General features: G+C 53.1%; 1 protein-coding gene across 6 annotated transcripts in view; it reads left to right on the plus strand.

Moving 5' to 3' along the window:
* DAB2IP (DAB2 interacting protein) overlaps positions 1 to 27860 on the plus strand; it is a 190099-nt gene that overhangs the window by 22030 nt on the left and 140209 nt on the right. The window contains exons 1-2 of one of the 6 annotated variants that reach the window (XM_072960049.1): positions 858 to 961; positions 23733 to 23884. The exons of 2 other annotated variants lie outside the window; for them this stretch is intronic. In XM_072960049.1, coding sequence (XP_072816150.1) covers positions 23791 to 23884 — 94 coding nt within the window. In that variant the 5' untranslated portion in view covers positions 858 to 961; positions 23733 to 23790. Of the gene's footprint in view, positions 1 to 522; positions 962 to 1806; positions 2247 to 23732; positions 23885 to 27860 lie in introns of those variants that run through there. 3 more of the 6 variants (XM_072960048.1, XM_072960047.1, XM_072960055.1) reach the window with 3 other exon arrangements.

Consider the following 27860-nt stretch of genomic DNA (forward strand, 5'->3'; position numbering starts at 1 on the left):
GGGCTCTCGAGACTCCCTAATGCAGAAAAGGAAATTAAAGCTCAGAGGTGAGATGATTTGCAAGGTCACATGGCCAGAAGGTGTGGCATTAGGGGTTCTGAGAATTGCAAAGCCACCTGTCCATCGGTCCCCTTTTGCCCAGGCTCTGAAGACCTCTATTTGATCCTCCAGCTCATCTGGTACAGGATTTTCATCTTTCCTCCCTTTTTTCAGCAAGTAGCTCCTGAGTGATAGGAGTGCCAGCTTCTGTCCCTGCTGAGGCCCAGACCCCATAGCTGAGGGGCGCTCCCCAGTGCTGGAGGCTGGTAGGGGAAGTTGGATCATAGGTGAGAGTTTTATGGGAAGTCTGAGGCCTGGGGGTCAGCAGGAGGAAGACCGGCCTGTTTCAGAGTTGATTTAAAGAGCCCTCTCCTGGGCGGGCACTTGGGGCCAAGGCACTGCCTTCAGAGAGGACGCTGGCTTCCCCCAGTAATTAAAGGCGTCCTCCCGCCCTCTCGCCTCGAGAGGCAGGAATGCGAAGGATCATCTTTCAGCAGAGCTGCGGCTGCGGTTCCTGGGAGCTCCCGGTGCAGGCCCTTCCCGAGCTGTCGAATTAACTGGTTCTGTCTGTCCAACTGGGAGAGCAGCTCTTGCTAAAAATAGCGCCCTGCCCAGAGCAATCTGCGCCCGCCGGGAGCCGAGCCGGGCCGCCACAGTCCCGGGAGCCCGGGGAGCCCCGCACATCCTCACCCCGGGCCTGACCCTGGTCCCACCCCCGAGGAAGAGGCCGAGGCCGAGGCCGCGGGCACAGCGCTGTCCCCGCAGGTGCCGCGGAGGGTGGCAGGCCCGCGGGCCGAGGAGCCGCCGAGGGCGTCCGGGATGGGAGCCGGCGGCGCGGCCTCCCGCGCGCTCGCCTGGGCCTCCCTGCCGCTGCTGGGGCCTCCCGCCGGCGCGCTCTGCGAGGACACGCTCTGCTGCCGAGGTAAGCCGGGCCGGCGGCCGGCGCGCCACTCGCTCTTCCCAGGCGCTTGCTAGCGCCCCTTTCTCCTTCCCCACCCCAGGTCCGCGGCGGGGGGCGAGGGAGGGGGAACTCAGGCATCAGAACCCAGGAGAGAATTGCCAGGCGCCCTCTGAAAACACACCTTTGGTTTGAAAAAAGCAGCAGTTTCGCCGCTACATTTGAAAACCGTTTGCTTCCCTTTGGCCTCAGTCTTGCTATCTGGAAAACGGGACAATAAGGTTGTCTAGCTTTAATTTTGGTTGTGACCCCACGGGAAGTTGGGGAACCTGCTGAAAAGGATCGCGAGCATTCTGGAGAAGTTTGCTCCAACCTAGATGGGGTGGAGAGTTTATGTTGGTGGGAGGGCTGGAGGTGCCTTCCCTGTGACCCCTCCCCCTCTACACCTTCACCCCTTGCCGTCCTCTCCCAAAGCTCTGGACTTAGCATCAGCCCGTGGGCCTTGCTAGCGGAGAACGAGTCCAGGGCACAACAAAGTTTAAGGGGTCAACCAACGCTCGAAGTACCTTGTAGAAGGGGAGGGTGTAAAGTGCAAAAAGATGGGTGAGCAAGGCAGAGTCGCGGTCTACTCCTCAGTTAGGTACTTCCATGGTCCCCAGGCTTAAGTGGGATTTTATCTTTGAAATCCTGGAGGCTGGGGAAGGAGCGGGTCCCGCGGCACAGAGGACCTCGGAGGGCTCGCTGAGCCCGGCCAGGGGACAGGGGGAGTGCCCAGCCCAGCGGTGGGGGGCGGTGTAGGGTGGGAGAGGGCGTGTGGCCCGGCCTAGATCCGGGGCCAAAGCGAGGACAGGGGGCGTGTTCGGCGAGCTGAGGGGATCGGCCCTGTCCTGTCCGGCCGGCCGGGGCGGGGTGGTGGTAGTGGGGTCGATTGACCAAACAGGTGCGCCCCCGCCCCTCCCCTCCCGCCTCGCCTCGGTTCAGGCCGGGCGGGCGGAGCTGTGGGTGGCGGGGCCTGCGATTGGCGGGGCCGGGCCGGCCGAGTGGCCGGGGGAGCCCGGGAGCCCGAGCACCGCGGCGCAGGCGGGGGCGCGGAGCCGGCCGGAGCGCGCTACTGCCGGGCCTGCCGCCTGCTTGGCCGGCTCCGCTCCGCTCCGCTCCGCCTGGTTGGCGCCACGGAAACTTTCCTGTGCCCGAGACTCCGCGGTACCACGACCCCGCAACCCCGCCACCTGGTGACTCCGGCCCTGTGCTGCTCGGGCTCCGGTGCCTTTGGGATGGCAGCGCCCAGCGGCCCGTCTGGCGAGTAGAGGTAAGAGCTAGGGCCCCGGAGTCGGTAGGAAGGGGCCCCCCGGGGGCTTGTCGGAGTCCCAGAGGAATCCGGAGTTCAGGAGGATCTGGGGGCCTGACGGGAGGTATGCTGGTGCCTGAGTGGGGACTGGGCTGGGACTTTGCTTTACGTAACCCTCTTCTGTCCTAAGCTCCCTATGCCACCAGGATCTCTACGTGGTGCGTTGACCCTTTAAACTTTCCTGTGCGCCCGCCTGCACCGCTGGGTCCTTGGGAGAGGACCGCGCCGCGGTGTTACAAGGAAGTCACCTCCAGCTAGGTTCCGCAGCCGGCAGGGGTGAGCTGGGGGGTTTCTCCAGCCTCCCAACTCCCGCTTCCAAGGGGTCTCCCCAAACCTCAGACCTTCCTCAGCTCACCCTGGGGGTTGATAATTGGGCAGCCATTCCTCTCTGCCTAGAGCCAGGCACCCCGGGGCACCCAAGTTTTGGGTGTTGTTTTGTTCAACCGGTAGCCACTCCTCAGTTCTCAGGGGGGGCGGGGTTATCAGAGCGAGATCTCTTTTCTGTTTCCTGGGCTGCCTTGAACCCCACTCTCCACGAAAACATCTTGAGCAAGCAGAGTGGGCTTAGCGACCAAAGCCATCTAGGTTCCAATCCCCAGCTTGCTGGGAATCACTGTGGGGTTTTCTGGTTTCCTAATGGTCTGTTCTTTTGAACTTCCATGTCATATGGAAACTGTGCCCCTCCTCTCCTGCGCTGCCCTCTGCTATTTAGGAGGGAGGGAAATTAATTTTGATTTGAATTTAATTTTGATTGAGGGTGGATAGGTAAGTAGCTTGTCACCTGTGAGGATCATCATTTTTAATGATCATTATTTCCCCTCTATGTCAAAGCCAATCGCTTGTTTGTGTCTCCTTGATCTAAGACAGTATACCTGAGAGTTAAAAAATCCATACCAAACACCAGCTTTGGAGCCCAGAGAACCAGGGTTCAAATCCCAGCCCCACCGTTCATTAGCCGTGTGTCCTTGTGCAGGTTTCTTAACCACTCTGAGCTCAGAGTTCCCACCCCAGGGGGATGTGGTGAGGCTTTTGTGAGGTCAAGCACGGAAGGCATCTGGCTCATAGGACTACAGCCTTGGGCTGCCAGTCTGTGTCCTGGAGCTTGGGCCTTTTTGCTGACTGAGGGACCCAGACCCTTTGTGCCTCAGTTCTCTCAAAAGTTGATGTGGACCAGCCCCTCTTACCCAGCCCTTTTGAGAAAAGGGCACAGATACATATACCCTCCAAGGCATATGATTTCAGTAGGTTTTTAGGCCTCAGATTTAAGACAACCCCATCCATCCCTCTCCTTGTCATGAATCATTCAGAAGATATAAGGCCTTCTGTCTACCTCTGATCTCCTCTCATCCTTTTTGATGCTTGGAGGTAAAGGTTGTAAATATCAGGGAAGTGCAAATGCACTAATTAACCAGCATGATAGGGAGAGGGGCTGACCTAGAGCCTGGCCAAAGTCACCTTCAGGATCATCCAGCCACTCCATCCCCATTCTTCCTTCCCTGAAGATGCATCTCCATGTGGTAAACATCTACTCCTTTTTTTTTTTTTTAACTGGGGATCCTCTCGTGGCAGCCTACTAGGCAGCTGGTTTCATAATTGGGCATCTCCAGTCTGTTAAAAAATTCTTTCTATTTTGAGTAGAAATCTGTGTCCCTGTTACCTCTACCCACTGGTTGTATATAACCCTTCAGGCATCTCTTACTGGCTCAATTATTCACTGTGGTCCCCCGGTACCTGGCGTTCTGTTCCCTCCCTTAGGCATTCAACACATTGAACTGAGTTTGGCAATGATCATAGCACTATTTATTGAGTGTTTATTATGTGCCAGATCCTGTATATGCTGAGGGCTTTATGCATACTATTTCTGTGCATTCTTAAGACAGCCCTGTGAGGTGGATTCTTTTCTTATGCTCATTTGCATATGCAGAAACGGGTTTAGAGAGGTTAAGAGATTAAGCCAAGGTTGTACAACCTGTAAGGAACTGGGCTGCGTTGCAAACCCAGCGCCTGCCTTTAGAGTCCATGCCTCGAATCGTGACTTCTGTCCTGTGCTGGTGTGCGTGCCTGGGAGTGTGTGCGTGTGTGTATGTCGGGGTGTGTGGTGTATGCTGGCAATGCTTTTATCACAGTCACCTGGAGCCCCTATTAAAATGTGGATCCTGCACCTCTATGAGGAATCTGCAGTTTTTAAAACTCCCCAGACCATTCTCATGCACACCACAGTTTGAGAACCATAGCCCTAAGGGAGGCTTAGGGAGAGAATGTGGGCTGTAGGTTCCAAGAGATCTGAATTCAAGTCTTGGCTTCACTCTCTGGAGCTGGTTCCTTTTCCTTTCTGGGGCATAATGTCACACCCACTGGGGGGTGACTGCTCTCTGTGGATGGACTGTGGAAGTCTCCTGGGCGGATGTCAGGTGTTATGGGGCAGGCCCTGGGGGACAGAAGTGCCCCTGGTGAGGCCTCTCCTGCCACAGTGGATGTTCACAGCCACAAGTCTGTGGCTCCCAGAAGGCCTTGCTCACCATCCCTGCCCCCACCCTGTCCCTCCAGACGTCTGCCCTCTGCTTTCTAGAAGGATCGGTGCACCTTGAATGAGGCCCTTGTGCTCAGATTTCTCAGCCTGAGTGGTGGGGACCCAGGAGAGATGGGCAGGACTCCCCTCCACACTCACCCCTTCCTCCTCCACGGCCCGTGATGGCCTCTGACCTCCCAGACAGGAGGTACTGTGTTCCAACTTCTAGGGGAGGGGAGCGGAGTGGGTCTGCCCTGTGTGCACTGGTGTTTCAAATCCAGTAGAAATCCATCCTTTCCCCTGGATGGCTGCTCTGCTGGTCCATGGGCAGCTCTGGGGAAACGGCTGACCTGAGGCTGGCTGGGCAGGGCTGGTGCCAGGAGGGGTAGCGGGTAAAGGAATCGCCACGTGAGCTTCGGCACTCTCCCAGCCCCGACTGTACACAGAACACTTGTTCTCCCTTCATCCTGTTTGATCTCCTGAAAGCAGTGAATTATTAAACACCCATTTTATGGAAGAGATCACTGGACTCCAGGAAGCTGTAGTGACATGTCCAAAGCTCGAATGTCTGTGTGCGTGGGGGAGGTGGTAAAGTCAGAACTTGGACCCAGGTCCCTTGACAATAAGCACAGGCCTTCTCTGCACCACATCCCACAGCTCAGTGTTTTCGGCCCCACCTGGCCGTGGCTTTGGTGCCAGAGTCCTGGCCTGGATGCTTGAAGACTTGGATTCTGACCAGTCCACCGTTGGGCTGTGTGATCCTGGTCATCTCTGAAAACTTAAGTTTCCTTGTTTATAAAGCAAGGGAGTGTTTAGTTAGCTCTCAGATTCCTTCCAACCTTGACATTCACAGGTTACACTTCTTTTTTGCATTTCTGGGGGCTGGGGGGGGGACCATGACAGGCTCAGGACATGGGTGAGGTGTTGGGTGGGGTTGGAGGGCAGAGTGCTGCCCTGGGGCTTGTTATGAAACTAGTCAGAAGGGCTTTTGTGGGCTGAGTGTCTGGGGACTCAGGGAGCAGGGGGTGGTGGTGGGGCAGCAGAGGGGTGCCCGGGGCCAGGTGAGTTGCTCACTCTGAACTCTGCAGGGGGGCGATGGTGGGAGTGACTGGGGAGCACAGTGGGGGAGTGGGACTCTGAGACCAACCCAGCAGAGCACCCCTCTCAGCCCAGGGTAGCCTTGGCGGAGAGACCAGGAGGCTGTGTGACAGTCCCTTGTCTGTCCCTGAGCTACTACATGGCCCTCCGCAGGGGAGTCCCCAGCCTTTGAGTCTGGCCCCTCCCAAATGGAGTCTGTGCTGGGCCGGCTGCAGCATCTCCCCGGAGCAGAGCAGCTGGCGAAGGGAATCCGGCGGGCCCAGGGCGGGCTCCCAGCAGCCTGGCTGCCTAAAGCAGGCACTTGTTGACCGCAGCCTCTGTCAGCCACCTGCCCTCAGCTTCTGCCTCCATGGTGCCTCTTCTCCCCTCCCTGGGGGTGGCTCCCTGTCGCCCACCCACGGAATCAAACCCGTGCTCCATGGCCTGGCCATCAGGGAGGGCCCCATGCCCGCTCCTACTTTCCTGCCCGCCTCTTCGCCCTCTGCTCCCCAAGCCGCCTGTTCTCTGCCTGTGACTCCTGTGTGCTCTTCTGTCTTGGCCACTGCTTCATTGCTCAAATTCTAACTGGCCCTCCGGGTCTGGCACAAATGTCACTTCCACTCGGTCTCATCACTAAGGGTGAGCCGTCCCCCTGTGCGGTCCTGGGTTGTAGCTCTGCTCAGCTGCTTTGCTTTCCACTTTGTCATCGGCTTGTCGGTCTCCTGAGATGGGGTTGGACCTTCTCGAGGGCAAGGCCCGGCTTTGCCTCTCATCTCGCTGCCCACGGAGTGGGGTGGGGCCCTGTGAGGGCCTTCTCTGGTCTCATAAATGCTCTTAGAGCCTTGTAGAGTTGAACTGGCTTGTAATTGGGCTTGGTTTTTACGCTCCCGGCTCCAAGTGTTTTGCCTGCACCCCACTTCCCAACGCAAACAGGTGAGGGGGGTGGTCCTCTCTGTGCTCTGGGCCAGGTTGGCTCTAGTTGAGGGATGGGCAGATAGATGCCTTTGGTTTGCAGAAAGATTTTCCTGCCTCCTTTGGCTGGTTCTTGATCTGTCTTTTTTTTTTTTTTAAAGTCTATTCTGGCTTTGTGACATCAAAGAGAGAAAGGCCTGGAACCAGGTCTGAAAAGGGCCCCTCATCAGCTCCCCCGCCTGCAGGCTGAACTTCAGGTCAAAGGAGCATAAGCAAAACTCACCTGATTCTCTAACATTCAGAAGAGAGTTTGTAAAGTACTTACAAAGGGTCTGCAAGGTCATGGGGATTGTGCTGGAGGCCCACACACTTGGCCCCAGAGGCACCCAGGGATCACATGACTTTTCTAAGGATGCGCATTTCTTTGCAGTCAGAGACTGCGGGGAAATTTTCATCCCTGTGTTCAGCAAGGGTCACTGATCTGGGAAGAGGATCTCCGTGCTGACGACTCCACATTCAGAATGAGGCTTTTTTCCTTTGAAACTCTTATGTTGGGGTCGTTTTCGCCGCTGGTATCATTTGATGAGAGTGAGCTTCGGGAGTGGCAGGTGAGCAAGGTGGGACCAGGGAGAAGAGGCTTTAGTTGACAGCTACGCACCTGGGCCAGGTGACCAGGTAGGAGCTCTCTGTCCTGAAGCAGGAAGTTCCCATCTCCCTGCAGGTCACAGTAGCTATTAAAGACTCATCTTGGAGTAAGGTCCAAGGGATGCTGAAGGTGCTGGAGGGAGAGAAGCGAGATTGATGATGGCCTGGCTTTATGTTCAGATGCTGCCTCAGCCCCTTGCCCAGTTGGAGGCCCACAGGCGCTTTTGAGGTCCTATTACCTCCCGTGATGCTTTTGTCACTGAATATCCTGCTTACTTTTGTTTTCTCAGTTTACCTGTCTCCGTCCCTGTCTCTGCCCCTAGACAGAGCATCCCAGCACAGGTGCCTTGAGGTTGACTCCTCTGGGCAAGCCTAGAGCAGGCCCCACCTCCTCGGAGGGGAAGGGGAGGGAGTATGGGGGGGTAAATGAATAAGTAAATGAATGAATGGCCCTTCTCAGCATCTTTGGTGACCCTGTCTGGCTGTCACCAGCTGGAGAATATGTGACAACCGAGTTCACCAGGAAATGACTGTTTGTCAGGGTCAGTGAGGATCCAGCCAGACATAATGGAAGCTGGCACTGGCCCGAGCCAGAATCTCGGAGCCTTTCCCGTCCATCAAAGCCGGTGCTGCTTCCGGGAGGAGAGAATTCCCAAAAGGCTCTGCCGGTCCCCCTGATAGGGATCTGCAGGGTGTGTGAGGGATTTGTTTTTCAGCCAGGATGTGGGGAGTTAAAAATAGGCACCCTGATCCCTTGGGTTCGTGTCCGACTTGAGGCTGTGCAGGGCCCTTCGGCTCCATTAGCTCACTTGAGTGGCTTGGCAGCTGCTGACGTAGGTAGAGGTCGCACTGCCCACTTTATACAGGAGCACGTGGAGGCGTGTGCCCAATTACCAGTTGAGGCTGGACACAGTATTTGGTGGCAGAATCTAGGTCTGTTCCCTGTTCCCCTACACCTGCATTCTTTATTTTTCTGAGAAGCCCGATTAAAGTCTGAAGTCAACAGGCTACGGGAGGGAAGGGGGTTGGTTGAAACAATAGGGGTAGATTATTAAGCAAAGCAGTCAGGGCAGCAGGAAGACTCAGGATGGATCAAGGGCGGTGTCGGGGTGGGGGGAGCAGCTGGAGGCTGTAAGTGCTAGAGCAGGGGCGTGGGGGGAGGTGGGGTAGTGAAGGGAATGAAGCAGGAAAGTACCATCGGAATCCCACCTTGAACCCCTTGAGTGCCATTATAATAAGGAGTGTGAACATGGTGTTGTAGGGAACTGGGAGCCATTGAGGATTCCAGAGCACAGCAGGTGCCTGTTTTATCAATAGTGCAGTGCAATGGTGTGCTTCCCTGGCTTTGCTGCAGGTGTCATTTTAATGTGTTTGTTAGAGTAGATTTTTATGCAAATCCACAGAAGACACCCTGTCCGTCCACCTCTCCTTCTGGGGACCTGGCACCATGGAGGAGGGAGAATCACGTGTTCTCTTGCCTCTGGGTTCTGGGAAGAGCCAGTTGTGGGGCAAAGTCTGTACCTGGGTTTCTTGGATTTATCCTGTTTTTAATCTAGGTTCTCCTAGTTGTCTATCTGTCCTCACCAGGGTGAGGGGAATTAGCGAAAGGAGGAGGTGGTAGCTGAGGTTCGGGGAGGCTCTTCTCCTCTCCTGATCCACTGAAACCTTTATAGGCTGCTCTGGTGCCTCCAGCACTGTGCTCCTTGCCCCTGGCAAGCTCCCAGACCCCCAGGATCTCCTGCACATTCTAGTGCCCTTTGTCCTCTAACTCATACCTTTATTAGCTCTTTGCTCCTTCCCCAGCTAGGGCAGAGACCCTGGTGGGCAGGATGGAGGAAGCTAAGCCAGATCTGAGAGACAGACTATTGGAAATCTGTCATCCATCCATTTTAGAGTTGGGCAGACAGAGGCCTGGTTTTGCTTAAAACCCTCGTGGGAAGTTCATGGCAGAGGTGGGACTCGAACCTGGATCTCCAGCCCCATTCTGGTCGTTGGCTGCCACACCGTCCTGCTTTTCAGAGCCACTCTGCTTCTGGGCTCCGAGCACAGGGGTTCCCAGCTCTGTGTGAATCTTGGTTCTACCGCCTCAGCTCCTCCCGGGGCTGGGAGCCAGCAGCGCCAAGCCTGCGGGTTCCCGAAGAGGGCTCTTGGCGTCGGCGGGCGGCTTAGTCACAGGGATGAGATCACTACTCACTTCGGGGTGGGAGAGGATGCCAAGGTTTGGGAACTTTCACTCTGAACCACTTGTCGATTCTGTGTGTGTGTGTGTGTAAGGAAAATAAACCTGTGGGTTGGGACTTTGTACTTGTCCTGTCAGCTGCAGACCTGGAGGCTAATGGGCCATGACAAGCTTCTGGGCTGTGCCATCTCACAGATTCTGGGTGACTGGCTCTGTGTCCAGAAAGAGCTGGAACCTGGTGTTAGTGCTGGTTCTGCCTCATACTGGCTCTGTGCAAGGGGCAGGACCTCCCTGGGTTGTAATAATAATTCTGAGCAGCTCACACTTTCTGAGTACGTCCCATCAGCCGGGATCAGGGCTGAAGGCTTTCCAAGTATCCCCTTTGATTCTCATAACAGACCTGTGAAGTCCTGTTAGCATCTCCATTTTGCAGCTAGGAAACTGAGGCCCAGAGAGGAGAAGTGACTTGCCTAAGGTCACCCGGCTGGGAAGGGACAGAGCTGGAGTTTGCATGCAAGTCTTCCCTACTTCACAGCCGAGGTATTAGTCACTGCTTCTCTGCCCTCCAGCTGCTGGGCTAATTCCTGTGAGATTGTGAAAGTGTAAATACAGAGAAATTAGCTGTGATTAAGTAACTAAGGGGCAGGAAGTGGGTGAATGAGGAGTCCTAGATTGACATCATCCCTATATTCCCCCTTCAGCACTGGCCTTGAGCAGTCAGATTTGGGGAACAGAGGAGAGCAGGTATGGTTGTATCCAGGCTCCAGACGGACGGGCACATTAGAAGCCATGGTCTCATAGACAGCCGGTCCTGGGCCTGTCTCTTTCCACCCCCTCTAGCTGCTGGCTTCTTTGATGTTGATGCTCATTCCTTTCCCATTCTATCCCGATAAGGTGCCTTTAAGGCACGATGGTTGCTGGGGGCGTTTGTCTTTGAGTGGAGTGACCAATGCTGTGTTGATTCCGATTTGGAACAGGGCTTTATTGTTAGCTGCTGAATCCTGGGCTTGGGCTGGGAGGTGGGGAAAGAGCCAAGCAGCTTGCTCCCACCTGAGGAGGGGAGTCTGGTATTTCAGAGAGGCTGAGGATGGAGAGTGGTCTGGGGTCCATCACACAGACCTGGATTGGAGTCCTGGCTGCTCTACCTCCCAGCTGTGTGGCCTTGGGCAATGTTCTCTCACTTCTCTGATCCTCTGTATTCTCATCTGTAAACTGGGACTAAGAACAATCCCTATTTCCCAGGGTAGTTGTTAGGCTAAGTTTAGACACGGAACTAGATAACACAGGACACTGCAATTGCAAACACTCAATAAAGGCTAGTGTTTCTGTTAGGACTTACCATTACTTGCATTATTATTACCGAGACTTCTCACTTAACTTTGCGTTGGTCTTCGGGTACTCTGGCCAGTGCCCCTTTTCAGAACTCATTGCCTCTGATGAAGGCAGTTCTAAGTATGGGGAAGTCTGATATAAAGAGACTATATGAATTATTTATTTTTCTTATAAAAATATACAGTGACTCAAATTGGCCGAACAAAAAGATTTTCGAATATGGACTTTTTTTTTTAGAGAGACACAGGGATGACTAGAGAAAGGGGATAATAGAGGAAAAGATTTCTTTAAGGCGCTTGAATTTTATCTTTTACATGGCGTTCACATTCCACTAGGGCTTATTTCTGCCGGTTAAGGCACCGAGGTGAGTGTTGAAGCAGCCCCTCCGGGTGAAGAGGGGGCAGGGCGGGAGGTACTCAAACAAGTGTGAGGTTCAGCTCCCCACCTCCTCCAGAGAACCTCCTGGGTCCACTCCTAGGGGGAAAGCATGCCCAGTCTTTGCAGAGGCCACAGGTTGGTGCAGGAAGGGTGAGCTATGGGGTGGGGTAGGGGCTTCCTGGAGGAAGTGAAGCTGGAGGCGGCTGCCGTGGTTTCTGCAAACAGGATTGCAAAATCACTTTTTCCAAGCTTGCCTGGTTCTCTGTGGCAGCCTTGCAGCCCGGTCAGCTGGGAGGCCCCAGGCCTGGCAGTCAGGACACTTGGGGAGGGGGAAGGTGTCCAATCCAGCCTCAGTTTCCCCATTTAGATCTGTTCATCCCTAGAGCCCCTGTACCTCGGGCACACCTTGGAGAAGGAGCAGAGGGGTGTGGAGGAAGATGTGGGTTTGAAATCAGAGCGGAGTTTGTCACTTTCATTGTGTGCCCTCAGGCTGGTGCCTCAGTTTCCTCACCTATCATATGAGGATGATGGTGACACTCACGTCACCGAGTTGTCTTGAGGCATCAGTGAGGTAATGTGGGCAAAATGCTTATCACGGAGCCGGCACAGGGAAGTGCCTGTCATTAAAAACTACTGCCTGCCTGCTGTTGTTTTTAGCTCAGGACACACCTCTCCGCCCTGGCTTCTCCCCTCCACCGAGTTCCTGTTGTTGACATCCTCCTCACCAACTAGTGCAGAGATTTTTAAGAATTTACATCCTTGCTGGAATTTCTCTTTGCATTGTCTGGTTAATTACCTAATTGAACGAAGGCAGTTTCACTTCCTTTCCTGTGGATGTGCAGGAGGCTGTCCGGGGCCTTCTTTACTGTGATTGAGATGATTGTTGAAATATTTGATGGGGATGATGATGACTTCCCCTGCTCCCTTGAGAGGTCTGCTCCCTCTTAGAACAGCTTCACAGGCCCTGTAGATCAAGCCGCAGCCACATGCTGAGGAAACAAATCTTGTTGAGGATGTTGATGAGTTTGCCCGCTGTTTCTTTAGGTACCAACATGCTGTGTTGGCATCTTCTTGCCCATTCCCAGAGGGATGGCTGGAAAGACTTCTTTTAAATATTCAGAACTAATGACCTAGGTATGCATTTGGGGAGGTCTGGCCGATGGCGTAGGGACAAGTCATCCCATGGCAAGGAATCATCAACTCTTCACACCTTGTTGGTGTTGGTGGCATTGGGTTCTGTCCTGCCCCTCCTGGCTCTGGGGCGAGGAGGAGCGGTGGTTAAGGGCATGGGTCCTGAAATTGGTATGCTGGGGGCTTCCAGTCCCTGCCCTGCCCCCCAGTCACTTCATGAACTGACATAGCTACTTAACTTGTCCTCGGCTCTAAAGCAAGGGGTACAATAAAACCTGCTTTACAGAAGTTGTAAGAATTCTGCTTCATACAATGCCAGCACGTGGAGAGTTTTTGTGCAAGTAAGCCATTATTTTTACCCAAGGACCTTAAAAAAATCCCTTACTGTGTTCTTTACCTTAAGACCCTCCCCATTTGTCTTACCTCATTCTATCCAGATAACAACAAGGACCAGCATGCCCTGGGTTCTCCCACCTCTGGGGTCCAACTTGATCAGTCCCCTCTATTTGGAATGTCCCTACCCTACCTTTGCCCTTCCTTGCTCCTTCAGGACCTGTCTCAAGCACTCTGTCCTCCACGAAATTGGCCTAGAGCACCGCACCCCCCACAACCAGCCCCCTTATATGCCTTATTGCATCCTTGGTTATGCCTTTTGTCTGTTGCTGTTGTTGGCCCAGGTATGTTCCATGGAATGGCAGTCTGGAAGGTACTTTGTAGAAGAGGAGTAGTGGAAAAGGCTGCATACCTGATGCCCATTCATACAATACCAATCCACAGTAGCAATTTTAAAGGCTCTGAGAAGTCCTGCAATACAGAAACCTGCTGAACTTTGTCCCAGAACTCACCAAACCTCTGCGCTTAGGATGCTCTCTTCTTGGAAGGCCTATTAACAAAGCTGTGGCATCCTAGGGGGATGTGGAATTGTAGACATCTACATAATAGTTTTGATGCTATCTATCTCCCCATTTTACCATCAAGGAAACCAAGGAACTGACCTCAGGTAAACTCTCCATCACCTCCTGGATCAATTGGCAGGTCCTTTATGTGGGTGTTTGGGGCCAGGTGACAAGGAAGGGCTGGCTGTGACCTGCTCTCAAAGAGCTTTTGACTCTCAAAGAGGGGATGAGTTGGACACATGAAACAGAGCGAGCTTAACTGTCAAATTGTGTATCCCTGAGCCTGCGGGTAACGGGAGCCCTGGCCCTGTTGGTTATCCCTGCCCAAGGAAGGATGTGAGAGTCAAATGTCCTCTGGGAACCTAGCACTGTCCCCAGGGCCTGAGACCCAACAGCTGGGCCCCGCCAGCCTCCCACCGCATCCCTGTGGATTTCTGGGACCCTACTGGGGTTTAGTCCTGCAGGGGCATAGCCGAGGAAGGGAAGGGAAGACAGCAGGGAGGAGAAGAGCTTCCCGTTTATCAATGCAGTTTCCACTTCCTTTCTGGGGGAAGATGTTTTCTTTTCGATGCTTCTTTTATTATCAGAAATTCTCAGGGGAGCAATTACCTGACAGTGGGAATTATCTGCCGCCTTTATGCTGGTGCCTGCTGCCTAAATTCCTTCTTGGAGTAATTGATTTTGGTAATTCAGAGCTGCTGAATATTGTTTTAGGAGAGGGTGGTGGTGCAGAGGCAGGGGGATGCCCACAAAGGTGTTTTCCAAGGAGTGGGTGGCCAGCTGCGCTGCTGGTGATGGTTATGGTGGGAGTGGGGCAGAGACTATAAATAATGTGGTTCTTGTCTTTAAATTTATCCCCTCTCGTATTGAAAGTCAGGGAGCTCACCTGACTGTGGAACTGGGGCAGGTTGACTGTAGGAAAGTGAAGAGCTGCAAGGTGAGTGTCAAGTCTGAGGGGTGTGGTCACCTCTCACCACAGGCAGTTCAGTCCTGGGCATTGGCGCCAGCCTGACCCTGAACTTGGCTGTCGTCATCTGGCCTCTCGGAGGTCCAGGGAGGCAGTGGCGACTCCTAGGAGAGCCTTTCGGGAGGGCAGCTGCTGCACATCGACCTGACATTTCCTCCAGGCAGCCCGAGGTGCTGGCCCTGGACCCTGCCGCCCAGGACACTGCTGTCCCCTGGGAGGGGCGGGCAGGGCAGGGTGCTTGGCTTCATGGGCATGCAGAGAACTGCATGGAGGAGGACCTCAGCATAGGGAGGCCCCCTGAGACAGGGAAGTTTAAAAAGGCAGCGTGAGGATTTCCTCCCAGAAATGGCCCCCGCAAATGCCCAGAGAAGGCCCAATTTCAAATGAGTGAGTGCTCTGGGTGTGGGAGGAAGAGGCTGGACTAGAAGTTTCCTTAGGTCTCTCATCTGGGGCTTGTACAGGGTGGGCAGTGCAGTCCAGGGGCTTCAGTCTCTCCCCCAAAACCCCAACCACCACCCCTTCCTCACCCAAGGGGAGGGAATCTTCAGACCCCTGGAGCACAGGTTTGGGTCCAGTCTCGGAGGTGGCCTGTCCTTTGTCCTACCCTCCTCTGTGAGGTCTGGACACTGCAAGTCCCTTTCAGAGCCTTTGGCCTGGGTATCATGTGGCATTTTCCTCCCCATTTTATAGATGAAGAGCTTGAGGCCCAGGGTGACCTGTCCAAGTTCGCACCACACTCCCAGTCTCCTGACTCCTGGTCCAGGACCCTCAGTGGGCTCGGTGGGGGATGGGAGCTCAGCAGCGGCTCCGTGGAGGAGGGGGTGGGCCCTTGGGTGGGGAGAGCAGAGTGGTTTCTCTGGTTCCATCATGGTCTGAGCTGGAGATGGTGCTGTGACTGGTTAATTGAGTCTGTGTAACCACCGGCTAGACTGGGAAACTCCTGAAGGACAGGCCCTTGGTCACCCTGGGATCACCCCTCGGTGCCCAGCTCGGTGTGTCCACGGGGGTCAGCCAGTGCTCTCTCAGGTACAGGAGACAAAAGCCCCCTTCAAGCTGGCCGAAGTTAGAGGGATTTTGTGGGCTCGTGGATCTGCAGAGCCCAGGGAGGCCCGTTGAACCCTGGCTGAATGAACGAGTTAGGATGTGCTGTCTAGTTCTCTCGTCCCCTCCCCACATCTGGGTTCTAAACTCTGTTTCTCCACTGTACTGGGTGGGGGGAAGGGGAGATCCCAGAGAAAACTGGGGCACTGGTCCCAGAAAAGCAGGGTGCAGGCATAGGCAAAACCAACAAAAAACCTATAAACACGATTCCCATGTCATGAATGGTTGTTAAATTCAATGGATTTTCAGAGGCATATTTTTTTCCCACCAAAGAAGGAATTTACATTGTCTCCTACAACAAAACCAACCAGACCCGGGGCATTTCGAAGGATCTGAAGCCCAGCGTGGCTCAGCAGAAAAGAGCACCGTGATGGGTCCGAGAGGTGCCTGAGCCTTAGCGGGGGTGGCAGGGGGCTGCGTGTGCTGCGCTGTCATTTGCCATCCCTAGTCGGGTCTGGGTTTTGGTGGTCTGGAAGTGCTTCTAAGGCTTCTAAACAATTGGGTTGAACCTGAATGATGTTGGAAGACTCCCCCAAACTTGAAAGGGCCAAATACTTGTGCTTGGAAGTCCTTTCTGGCCAGATGGAGTACTACCCTGCAGAACGGACACATCATGATGCGGTGAGACCTGACGAAGGGGTGGTGGCTGGAGGGTGTGGCTCCTGGCACTCCGAGGCTCCCGGGAGGCCTTCCTGTCCTTTGACCGCAACAAAAGTGAGCTGCACAGCTCCTGCCTGCAGGGGCGCGTATTTACTGAGTGCCTACCATATGCCGGGCACTGTTTTAGTTTGAGTGCCTACTGTTTACCGCTCTTCATTAGATTGAGAACTGGTGTGATTTCAGGAACTCCGGTAAACCACCTCTGGTGCCTGAAATTCCACCTTAGTGGTTGATTCTTTTGGGTTAAACGTTGCCCTTTCTAGCTTAGGTGTTAGGTACTCATGGGACACTGAGTGGCGTCTCATTCACCTCCAAGTCCTATTTGGCTTGGAAGTTATTATCTGAAAACGTGGGAACAGAAGAGTTAAACAGGGGACCAGGATATGACATCGGGCTGGTGGTGGAAGTCGCATGCTGGACGTCACTGGGCCTACCCCACCCCGAGTGCTAAACTTAGCCACAGTCAAAAATTTTAGTCATCAAATCGTTTTTAGTGGCCATTGTTTTCCAAGTTTGGCTTCTAAAGGCAGAAGGAGAACTAAAGGTCCTTCCCACCTCTAGCCCCCTGCTGCAGCCTTCCAGATCCTTCCGCTCAGATGGGCGGCTCCTACTGTGGCCGCCGGGCCAGCTGCTGGAGGAAGTTGTCCTCCCACTCTTCCCAGCTGGAGGAACAGTTGTCCTCTGCTACCTGCTCACCTCCGGCCCCTAAAAACCCCTTCCCCAGAGAAAATATCCACCCCCGACCAGTCTGCAAATGCTGACCCCCCCATATAGTGGTTAAAATCATGTGGGAGCTCTGCAGCTTGACTGGGTCCAGGACTAGCTGGGTAACGGAGTTGCTGACATTCCCATCTGTAAGGGGATGACAGTACCAACCTCAGTGGGCTGATGGAGGTGTCAGTGAGGTAGATGATGCGTTCACGTCCCTAGTTCAAGGCCTGGCGTGTAAAAGAAACTCAATACATGGGCACTTCGGTAATTATAATATCGTTATTGCTGGGGGCCTCAGCCAGTCTTCCCAGGTCCCTGCATGGTGACGCTTTGGGGCCCTCTGAGGGTCCTGCTCCCATTCACTCCTCTTCTCACCTACCCGCTCTCACCTGGGAGCCCCCGTTCATGCCCGGGGCGTCAACCGCCCCTGAACCTGGGCGACTTCCAGTCCCCATGGTAAGTCTCTTACCCTACTCCTCTCTCTCGAGTTCCAGATGGAGAAGTGACTTTCACTGGATGCTCTAAAGGCACATCACGGTTCCAACATGGAAGTCCTTTTCCTTCCACTGTAACCACTTCCTCCCACCCCAACCACCCCTCGTCCGCCCTGGACCTTCTTCTTTTAGGTAAGGGCCGCCCCAGCCAGCCCCTGGGCTGGGGAATCCCTGCCTGGGCTTCCCCCCCTTCCCCTCCTTCCTTCTTCCTGAAGGACTAGCAGTTCCCTTGGCCACTGGCTCCTACCGGCATCCCTGCCCGCACTGTCCACGAGGGGTGCCCCAGCCCCAGCCTCCTGTCACGTGCCTGCTTCCCGACTCCTCCGGACTCTGCCTCCAGGGGGCCTTTCTAAGCCTTGGTCTGATGGGGTCACTCCCTCTGTGTGAGGGGCCTCTGCTTCCCCATCTCTCTGCTAGGAGGTAATATTTCCACTTCTCAGGGCTGGGGCTGCCGATGGATTGAGCAATGGTGCGGGGGAAAGCAAAACAGAGGTGGACAAACTAATAATTAACAGATGTCAATCGTTAATGGCTTTAAAATACTGCCAGTGTCCTACTCCCCACCCCCAGGGGGAGAAAACCACTTGGTCCCTTGGCCCCTTGGACGAGACTGATCCCCAGCCAGCCTGGGACAGGTTTGGCTGAGACAGTGACAGACACTGTGGCGTGTGTGTTTGTTGGGGGGGGGGTTGGGGGTAAAATGTCATCACCAAGGCCACTGGGCTTTGACTGACTTTGATTCCCGGGGTTCTTCTTGGGGGAGGACCATGGCTGCTGAGTTCAAGAGGAAGACCACATGGGTCCTTGGGAAGAACCTGGAATCTGTCCATCATCCTGGCTCCCCGGTTTCATCCAGATCCAGGCTGCCGTCTGGGTGACTGCACGATACTTCTAACTGGACTCACTCCTGTGTTTGCTCTCCTACAGTCTGTTCTTTGCTCGGTAGCCAGTGTGTACGTGGGTCAGGTGGCTCCCGGCTTCCACATGTAGCCTGCCCTTGGCCCCGAGGTCTGGCTGGCTTGCCTCACCTCTTCCTCCCTGTCCTCACTGCTCTCCGGCCACACTGGCTTTTCCTTCTGTTTCATCCACCTCCAGCCCCGTCTCCTCGTTGGAGTGTCCTGCTACAGCTCTCACCTGGAATGACCCTCCTTTAGGACCAGGTGCCTCGTTGAGGGTGGCCCCTCGCACAGTTAGTCTCTGCCTCGACGTTTGTTTTTTCCTCTGTAGCACGCATCACAGTTTTAACTTACCCAAGTGTATACATGTGTGTCTGTTTATAGTTTTTAATGCTTGTTTCTGTGTGTTTCACGGGCCCCAAAGCCCATGAGGACAGCTTCTGGTATGTAGTAGATCCTTAGTAAATATTTGTCAGGCAAACACATGAATGAGGAAACGAAGACCTCAAAAGAAGCAGACCCTTGGCTGGGGTGACCAACCATCTCGGTTTGCACAGGACTTGGGAGAGGGGTGCTTCCCAGGACATGAGACTCTCAGTTTTAAAAACCAAGACAGCTGTAAGGAATCCAGCAGCTGATCACCTGCCCCGGCTCAGTTGTCTGTCCCTGGAGGACTGGCAATTTCGAAGTCCAGATGCTTTTTTTTTTTTAATATGTATTTATTTTTACTGAAGTGTAGTCAGTTTTCAGTGTTGTGTCAGTTTCTGGTGCACAGCATAATGTTTCAGTCATACCTATACATACATATATTCCTTTCCATATGTTCTTTCATTATAGGTTACAAGATATTGAATGTACTTCCCTGTGCTATACAGGAGAAACTTGTTTATCTATTTTATATACTGTAGTTAGTATTTGAAAATCTCGTACTCCCAATTTATCTCTTCCCACCGCCTCCCCCCACACCCCCCAGTAACCGTAAGTTTGTTTTTTCTGTCTGTGAGTCTGCTTCTGTTTTATAAACAAGTTTGTTTGTGTCTTTTTTTTTTAGATTCCACATATGAGTGCTATCATATAGTATTTTTCTTTCTCTTTCTGGCTTACTTCACTTACAATGACGATCTCCAGGTCCATTCATGTTGCTGTAAATGGTGTTATTTTATTCTTTTTTATGGCTGAGTAGTATTCCATTGTATGAATATACTACAACTTTTTATCCAGTCATCTGTCGATGGACCTTTAGGTTGTTTCCATGTCTTGGCTATTGTAAATAGTGCTGCTATGAACATTGGGGTGCATGTATCTTTTCCAATTAGAGTTCTCTTTGGATATATGCCCAGGAATGGGATTTCTGGGTCATATGGTAAGTCTATTTTTAGTTTTCTAAGGAATCTCCATACTGTTTTCCATGTATCATGGCTGCATCAAACTACATTCCCACTAACAGTGTAGGAGGGCTCCCTTTCCTCCACACCCTCTCCAGCATATTATCATTTATAGACTTCTTAATGATGGCCATTCTGACTGGTGTGAGGTGATTCCTCATTGTAGTTTTGATTTGCATTTCTCTGATAATTAGTGATATTGAGCATTTTTTCATGTGCCTGTTGGCCATTTGTATGTCTTCATTGGAGGACTGATTGTTTAGGTCTTCTGCCCATTTTTGGATTGGGTTTTTTTTTTTTTTGTTATTAAGTTGTATTATGTATTCTGGAAATTAAGCCCTTGTCAGTTGCATCATTTGCAAATATTTTCTCCCATTCTGTAGATTGTCATTTGGTTTTGCTTATGGTTTCCTTTGCTGTGCAAAAGCTTATAAGTTTAATTAGGTCCCATTTGTTTATTTTTGCTTTTATTTTTGTTGGCTGGGTAGACTGCCCTAGGAGAACATTGCCAAGATTTATGTCAGAAAATGTTTTTTCTATATTTTCTTCTAGGGGACTTAACAGTGTCTTGTCTTATGTTTAAGTCTTTAAGCCATTCTGGGTTTATTTTTGTGTATGGTGTGAGGGAGTGCTCTAACTTCATTGATTTACATGTGGCTGTCCAGTTTTCCCAACACCACTTGCTGAAGAGACTGTCTTTTCTCCATTGTATATTCATGCCTCCTTTGTTGAAGATTAATTGACCATAGATGTGTGGGTTTGTTTCTGGACTCTATTCTGTTCCGCTGATCCATATGTCTGTTTTTCTGCCAATAACATGTTGTTTTGATTACTGTAGCTCTGTAGTATTGTCTGAAGTCTGGGAAGGTTATTCTTCCAGCTTCATCCTTTTTCTTCAGTATTGCTTTGGCAATTCTGGGTCTTCTGAGAGTCTGTATCCGTTTTAGGATTATTTGCTCTAGCTGTGTGAAAAGTGTCCAGATGCTTTCTAATGTTCACAGACTTTAGAAGGAGTCCAGGGTGGATGCATTCCCAAGGATGTGTGGGTGCCTGGGGGTATGCACAGGTGGGCTGCCACCTCCCACCTGGCTGTTCTCAGCCTAATTTGAGCCTCGCACCATTCCTGTTAAGCGAGTGGCCAGCTCCTCTCACCCTGTCTTTGCAGATGAGATTGACTTGATTTGCCCAAGGCCAGCTCCAGATGGCCAAGCCAGGGGCCTTGCTCCAACACAGCATGGCTGGACCCCACATATATCAGTTTGCTTGGGCTGCCATAAAAAAATACCACAGATGCGGCGGCCTAAACAAGAGAAATTTATTTTCTCATAGTTCAGGAGGATGCAAGTCCAAGATCGAGGTGTTGGCAGGGCTGGTTTCCTCTGAGACCTCTCTCCTTGGCTTGCAGACGGTCACCCTCTTGGCTGTTCACATGATCATCTTCTGTGCACGTGGGCCCCTGGCGCCTTTTTTATGTCCAGTTTCCTCTTCTTGTAAGGACACAAGTCAGATTGGACTAGGTCCCACCCTGATGGCTTCCTTCTAACTTGATCACCTCTTTAAAGACCTTCTTTCCAAATACAGTTATATTCTGAGTTACTGAAGGGTGGGAACATCAATGTGTGAATTTAGGGGAACATATGTTAAGCCCATAATACGTCCCTAAGCCTGAGTGACCACCCCCAAATGTGACCTCGAGGCTGGTGGTGATGGGCCAGCAGAGCTTCACCCGGGGCAAGAGGCCTCCTCTGCTAGAGGGCTGGGGGACCCCAGGGGTAGGTTTTCAGCTCCAAGGTTCTGAGTTTTCATCACCTCCATAATGTTCATCCCTCTCTGTCCCTCCCACATTTGCTTCTCTCCAGAGAGAAACCATCCATGGCTCTCTCACCCGCCTGGAGCTGAGTGTGGTGGGTTTTGTCTGTGCTGTAATTCCCAGCCCCCAGCCTCAAAGCTTGGGGGCTCTCTCCTGGCGCACCCAGCCCACTGCTCACCTGTGTGCCTCCGGGCTGCTCCTCCTCACCTTTGGGCCCTGGCTCAGGGCCCCATCCTCTCTGAGGCCGCTCTCGCAGGCTGAGTCAGTCCCTGGTTCCCTGCCTCTGTGTCCCAGCCCCAGCCAGGCTGCCCGGAGCAGGAGTCTTGTTCCCGGTGGCCCCAGGACTAGGTCAGCACCTAGCACACTGTAGGAATCGCAGGGTTTGTGGAAAAGAGGAGGCAAGGTCCCTGAAGAGGAGGCTGCTAAGAGCCCTGGAAGGGACCGTCCACCATCAGATCCAGGCCGTACCACTTACTAGGTGACCCTGGACAAATCAGGGCACCTCTCTGAGCCCTGGTGTACTCTCCTGTAAAATGGGGAGGTGATAATAACTTCCCTCTGGGATTGTTGAAAACGTGAAGTGACAGGAACTTACTTGAAGCATTTCTCATGGTGCCCGCCGTGTACTCAGTGCTCCATGAGTGTGGCACTCTGATACTAGGGGGCTGAGAGTGTTCGGAGAGGAGTACCCCTCTGTAACAGCCTCCCTGGGCAGCTCTGAGGCTGATCATTCCCTGCTCCATTGAGGGCATGGTTGGGGGGTTGAGGAGGGGCCCCTGCTCTGCCACGCCACCACTCTGTGACACATCTGCACCCTCACCTCCTCTAGGCTTAACTGTCCCTGCTGGTCACGTGAGGGTGAGCCCTTACAGGCTCTGGCCCTTTCCCAGGTCCCCCGGTCCTCTCCCTCATGACAGCCCAGCATTCATACTGCACCCTGGGGGGCAGATATGGTTATTCTTTTCTTGAGTTGGAAGCAGAGGCTCAGAGAGGTTAAGTCATTTGCCCCAGGTCACACAGCTGGTGGCTCCAGGGCCAGCTGGGCTGCCTTCAGAATGGCTGGTCTCTGAGTCCCCTTGGTGCTGGGGCTGTTTGGGCTGCTGGGACAGCAGGACCAAGGAGGGCTTTTTTGCCTTTCTTCTTCTTTTTTAATTGTGGCTGCTCTGAATGCTGAGCTGTTGCTCCTGGAGGCCCCCGGAGACAGGGGGACTGGCCTGCAGCCCTATTTCATGTGACCTGTGAGCTGTTTGTTTTGAAGTGTGCATTATTAGTCGCTTGCATGTAAGAGTCAGGAGGTTTTTACATCAGAATCTGGTAGCTGCTCTGGAAATCGGATCCTCCGGCCATCCTGGGCCTGCCTTCCAGCCGCCTCCTGCTTTCCTGTGGGCTGGGGTGTGCGTCCTCCGCTGAGCCTGGCCGGCCTGCTTCCTTCATTCTCTTCAATTCCTGGCTCCGGCCGCGGGCACTAGCCCTTGAGATTCCTGAGCTGGGTGAACTCTAGGGCTGGGCAGGCACTGGGGGTGTGGGCCCCGGGAGCCCCTCTGGGGAGCTCCCTGCTGCTAAGGGCAGGTGGAATCGTAATTCAAGGCAAAATGAGTGGCCCCTGAGAGATATCCAGACAGTGCTTGGGGCTTTTAGAAATGTTAATGTGTCCAGTAGGGCACATGTTTAATGAGCTCTGTGCTGGGCACTGGCCAACCCTGGAGGCTGCAAAGAGAGATGCTGGGGACACAGACTGTCCTTGGAAGGGTCTGCATCTCAGGGGGTGAGGGTGCCTGAAGTGGGATTTTGGGGAGGATGGTGCTTGAACTCGCGCAATGAGGGCGCAAGGCATTCTGGGCAGAGGAAGTCACATGAGCAGAGGTTCAGAGCTGGGACCCCAACAGGGCTCCCCAGTTTGAGCTTTAGTCGGGTGGGTCCACCTTTCAGCCCCTCCCCATGTGGCAGCCAGGATGGAGCCTGTGAATGATGCAGGCACAGGAAGCTTCAACCTGGAGCAGCGCTGACTTGGAGGACAAAGCGCTGTGTGCTTTTCAATGTCTAAAGGCTTTTAATCTCTAATTCTCTTTTTCAAATTTTGACTTTATTTTTTAGAGCAGTTTTAGGTTCACAGCAAAATGGAGCGGGAAGTACAGAGAGTTCCAGATATTCCCTGCTCCCCGACACTTGCGGCCTCCTCCCCATCAACATCTCGCACCAAGATCTGGTTTTTAATATATGAAAACAGCACATTCCATGATTTTAAATTAAATTTTAAATACACGAAAGCGTTTAAAGTGAAAACTAAACCTCTTCAATTTCTTGTCCCTGACTCAACACACACATTCCCCAGAATAACCACTGGTTTGTTTTTTTTTTTGGAAGAATATGCAGAAACCTGTTTTCACCCTTCCACGGACCTGTCCACCCAGGATCGTCCCACATGTCCTGCACCTTCAACCCACAGGGCGCTGTGCCAGCATACGCATCTCTGCCACCCGCTGCAAAAGGGCTGCTCAGAACTCCATCTTCAGAGGGTACCGTAATTTATTCAGCCGGGACCCTGATGATGGACGTGGATGTTGCTTTCAGTTTTTTTTTTTTTTTGCTGCTGCAGACAGGGATATGGAAACATCCTTGTACATCTATTCTTGCACTCTCATGAGTGTTTATCTGAGGATAAGATGGAGAAGGAGATTATATGAATTTAAAGTGGACATTTTAATGGATTGTAATTTTTGATATACATTGCCAAGGTGCCCTCCGCACAGGTTAGGGTCATTTACACTCCTGCCTATCATGGGTGAGAGTGGATATGGACATGTGCTTCTCCTGCATCGGGAGTGGGGGGTGCTGGGCTAGGGCTGGGGTAGAGTTTGGGGGAGCTTTGTGGGGCAGGACCACCTGGGAGTTGGGGGGGGACCCTCAGGAGGCCTTTGGAGTGTGTTCTCCTTCTTCTCAGTTCTCTCTTGAGCTCTCGTACACATATGTGTCCATGGAAAATCTACGATCCTGTTTAACAATTTAAAAAAATCATCTATCATTTTGCAACCTGCTTTTGTCACTAAGATATTTTGGAGAGGTTTTCCAGTTAGGACATGGACCTCTACTTCACTCTTTCTATGTCCTGCACAAATCATTCTGCAGTCTGGAGTGGGGAGGGTGATTTAGGCCCCCTCTGCAGTTGTGTGAGGCCCCACCAGCTGTTTCAGAGAGCATCCTTTGTGGACCTTGTCGGGCTCAGGCCCAGCATTCCTCTGTCTAGAGGAAGCGCATTTATTAGGAAAGTGGCTGTTGTTGGGAATGGCACTGCTATTTTTCCCGCCGTGAGCTCAGAGCAGTAGTAGTGGTTCTTGAACCTTGGCCTTGAACTTGGGTCTTGCCCTTCTCTGGGTTCTTCTCAAGCAATGTGTGGGTGCAATGCATCTGCTGACTTTGTCCCTTCGGCCCAGGGCTCCTCTCTGCCCAGAGAGTTGCTGCAATGCCAAATCCTACACCCCTCAGCCATCCTGGTTGACTGGTCAGGTGGGCCCCCACTCCAGTGATCCTGGGGCAGCCACCCCCCTGCCTGCAGGTGAACAGACCTGCTTCTGGTAGGCAGTTGGCATGAGCATCGAGCCAGGAGCTCATTTATTCATCTGCCAGCATGACTTTTCTCATCTTTCCTCTTGGAAGAGCCCCTGTGGTGTGTCTGAGTCTGGCTGAGAGTATGGTGGTAGAGGTGATGAGGGAAAAGACTCATTCAGCCCCTACCCACAGGTGGTGTTAGTGGTCATCCCTGGCAGCTTCTACTAAGGGCTAGGAAGCACTGGAAGACTTCTGACACTGCAGAGGATGGCCATCAGGGAAGGCTTCCTGGAGGAGGTGGGACTGGGGCCACAGGGCTTGGAAATGAGTCTCTGGTCTCTGAGGGAGTCCCTGGGCAGGGGCAGGAAAGGGAGGGAGGGGTGTGTGGAGGGGGCTGGCAAACCTCCTTTAGAGAGACTCTGGCCATCTGTGGCTGCAGGGCAGACCACTTGGAGTCTGGAAAGCTGATAATGGGGGATTTGGAGCCAGACAGACTAGGACTTAAACTCTGGCTCTGTCTGCTTCCAGCTGTGACTCCTTGCTCGGTCACTTAACCTCTCTGAGCTTTAGCTACCTTGTCTGTAAAATGAGACAATAAGAGTTATTATCGCTCACAGGGCTGGTAGTAGGGTTGCCTGAGCTCTCGCCTGGACAGGGGTTGCCACAGACCTGCACAAGGTAGCTGGTAACGGGTACCGTGCAGGGGAACCAGTCACCTGCGCGTGGGATGACGAGTGGAGTTGGCAGTGGGGTCTGGTTGAGACCAGGGACTTCCCTGTAGGCTCAGCGATGGACTCATGCTGGTAAAGGTGACAGAGATGACAGAGTCGACCCCGTTTCCTTCTCTGGTCCCACCCCGCCTTGGGGACCACTCTTTGGGGGGTCCTATCTGCAAAGTGTAACCTATTCATGAGTGGATAGGTCAGGAGTTTCGAGGCCAAGACCAAGGCTGAAAGGCAGCCCTGGGGGATCCCAGGAGGAGGAGAGCCCAGCCTGCTGGTGACTGAGGAAGGTTAGGGTTGACAGCGGCCCCAGGCTTGGCGCTGCACTCAGAAAATGTAGCCAGAGATGATCTCCGAGCAGCCTTTGGGCGCGTCGTCACGGCGCCCTTTCTTCCCAGGTTATTAATGGTGCTTTCATCCCTATGGAGAGGGTGGTGGTGGGTACAGTGGGGTGGCTGGGCGGGCGCCGGGCAGACAGTCTGAGCCCACTCCAGCCTTCCTCGGCTATTTATCGCCTGTCAGCCCTGCTTCTATGAGACATAAAACAAGTTCCCTGGGAGGTGGCCAGGGGCCCTGAGGGCCTGGGCTGGGCTGTCCGGGGCACAGTGATTACAAGGGGTCATTCTCTAGGAGCCTCTGCCAAGCCCACCCCACTGAGGGGCTTTAGGATCAGCTGGAACATGCAGATTGTGGGCACGGGGCAAGGTTCCTCGGTGATCTGACCGTGCAGGTGGGTGGAGACAGAGCTCCAAGGAGGTCAGGGACACTCGGGACAGCGCAGCCAAAATCTGGACTCCAGAACAAACGTTGCTTTTTTCTCTTCGGCCCCTGCCTCTAAGCCAGGGGTTCTTAACTGGGGACCCCAGGAGACTTTGGGTGGAATCTGGAGTGTCCATGAACTTGGTCAGGAAAAAAAAATACCCCACCTTCATTTTCACTAACCTCTAATTATAATTCCAAATTGTAATTCTTTCAATTACAAATGTAGGTGACAAACCACAGTGGTATTAGCTGTTCTATTTTTATAGAAATCATAGAAATCACAGGAACCTTCATGTCATAGTATAATTTTGTGGGTATCTTGAAATAATGCTTTGGTGGGGGAGGGTATAACTCAGTGGTAGAGCATGTGCTTAGCATGCACAAGGTCCTGGGTTCAATCCCCAGCAACTCCACTAAAAAATTTTTTAAATAAATAAACCTAATTACACACCCCCCAACCAAAAAAGAAAGAATGCTTTTGTTCCTCATACTTCAAAAAGACCATAGTTATTAGAACTGGATCTTGTTACTGAAGGCATTAATAAAGAAGTACACATATTGCTATAATTTTTAATAATATTTTGAAAACTATATTTCAACATAATTGGTTTCCTTTGTAATCCTTGGTATTTTATCTTATGCATGTTAAAATGTTTTTCTGAGAAGGGGGCCTCAGGCCTTAGGGGTCCCTGGAACCAAAAAAGGTGAAGGACTCACAGACCGGGCACTCAGGCCGCTCCAGCCTCCCCCTACTCACAGGTCGAGGTGTCCTGTTGCCAAATGGACTAGTCTGCGCTGAAGCAGCTTGCTCTGGGTACCCAGCTGTGTGCTGGGCCCTGGGGGTGTGGGGATGGCAAGGAGCGCCTAGTGAGGGAAGACCCTGCCCTCCAGAAGCTCCTGGGTGCCTCAGGGGTAGGAGAGCGGGGAGCAAGATCTGTACCTAAACTGGCTGTGCCAGGGGCCCGGGAGATCCTGTGCTGTCGGGATTCAGAAGAGGGAGAAGTCACCTCTTTGTAGGGAACTGATCCTGGGACGGCTTCGTGGAGAAGGCGGTATTGGACTTGAGCCTTGAGAATATTGAAGTTAGAGACATGGGGAAAAACATGTCAGGCAGAGGGACCGCAGGAGCGCAGGCATGGGGACTGGTAGCGGGGGCACACGTGGTGACCGTGGAGGAAGGAGGTGGTGCGAGAGACAGCAGAGAGGAGGGTGCTCTGGGGGCCCTGGGAGCCTCAGCAAGGTTTTCACCAGAGTGACATGGTCAGGTCTGCGTTCCGGAACAGTCCCTTGGCTGCTGGTGGATGGATGACTGGAGGGGACGGGGCTGGGCTCTGGGTGGCCAGTGAGGAGACTGGGCGGTCATCCGGTAGGGAATGTGGAGACCTGAACTGAGCCCAAACTGAGGGTCCCCACGGGGCCAGAGGGGGAGTTGTCCCAGCTATGGGACGAGGTGGTGGTGGAA

Source organism: Vicugna pacos, chromosome 4, assembly GCF_048564905.1.
Source record: "Vicugna pacos chromosome 4, VicPac4, whole genome shotgun sequence".
NCBI lineage: Eukaryota > Metazoa > Chordata > Mammalia > Artiodactyla > Camelidae > Vicugna > Vicugna pacos.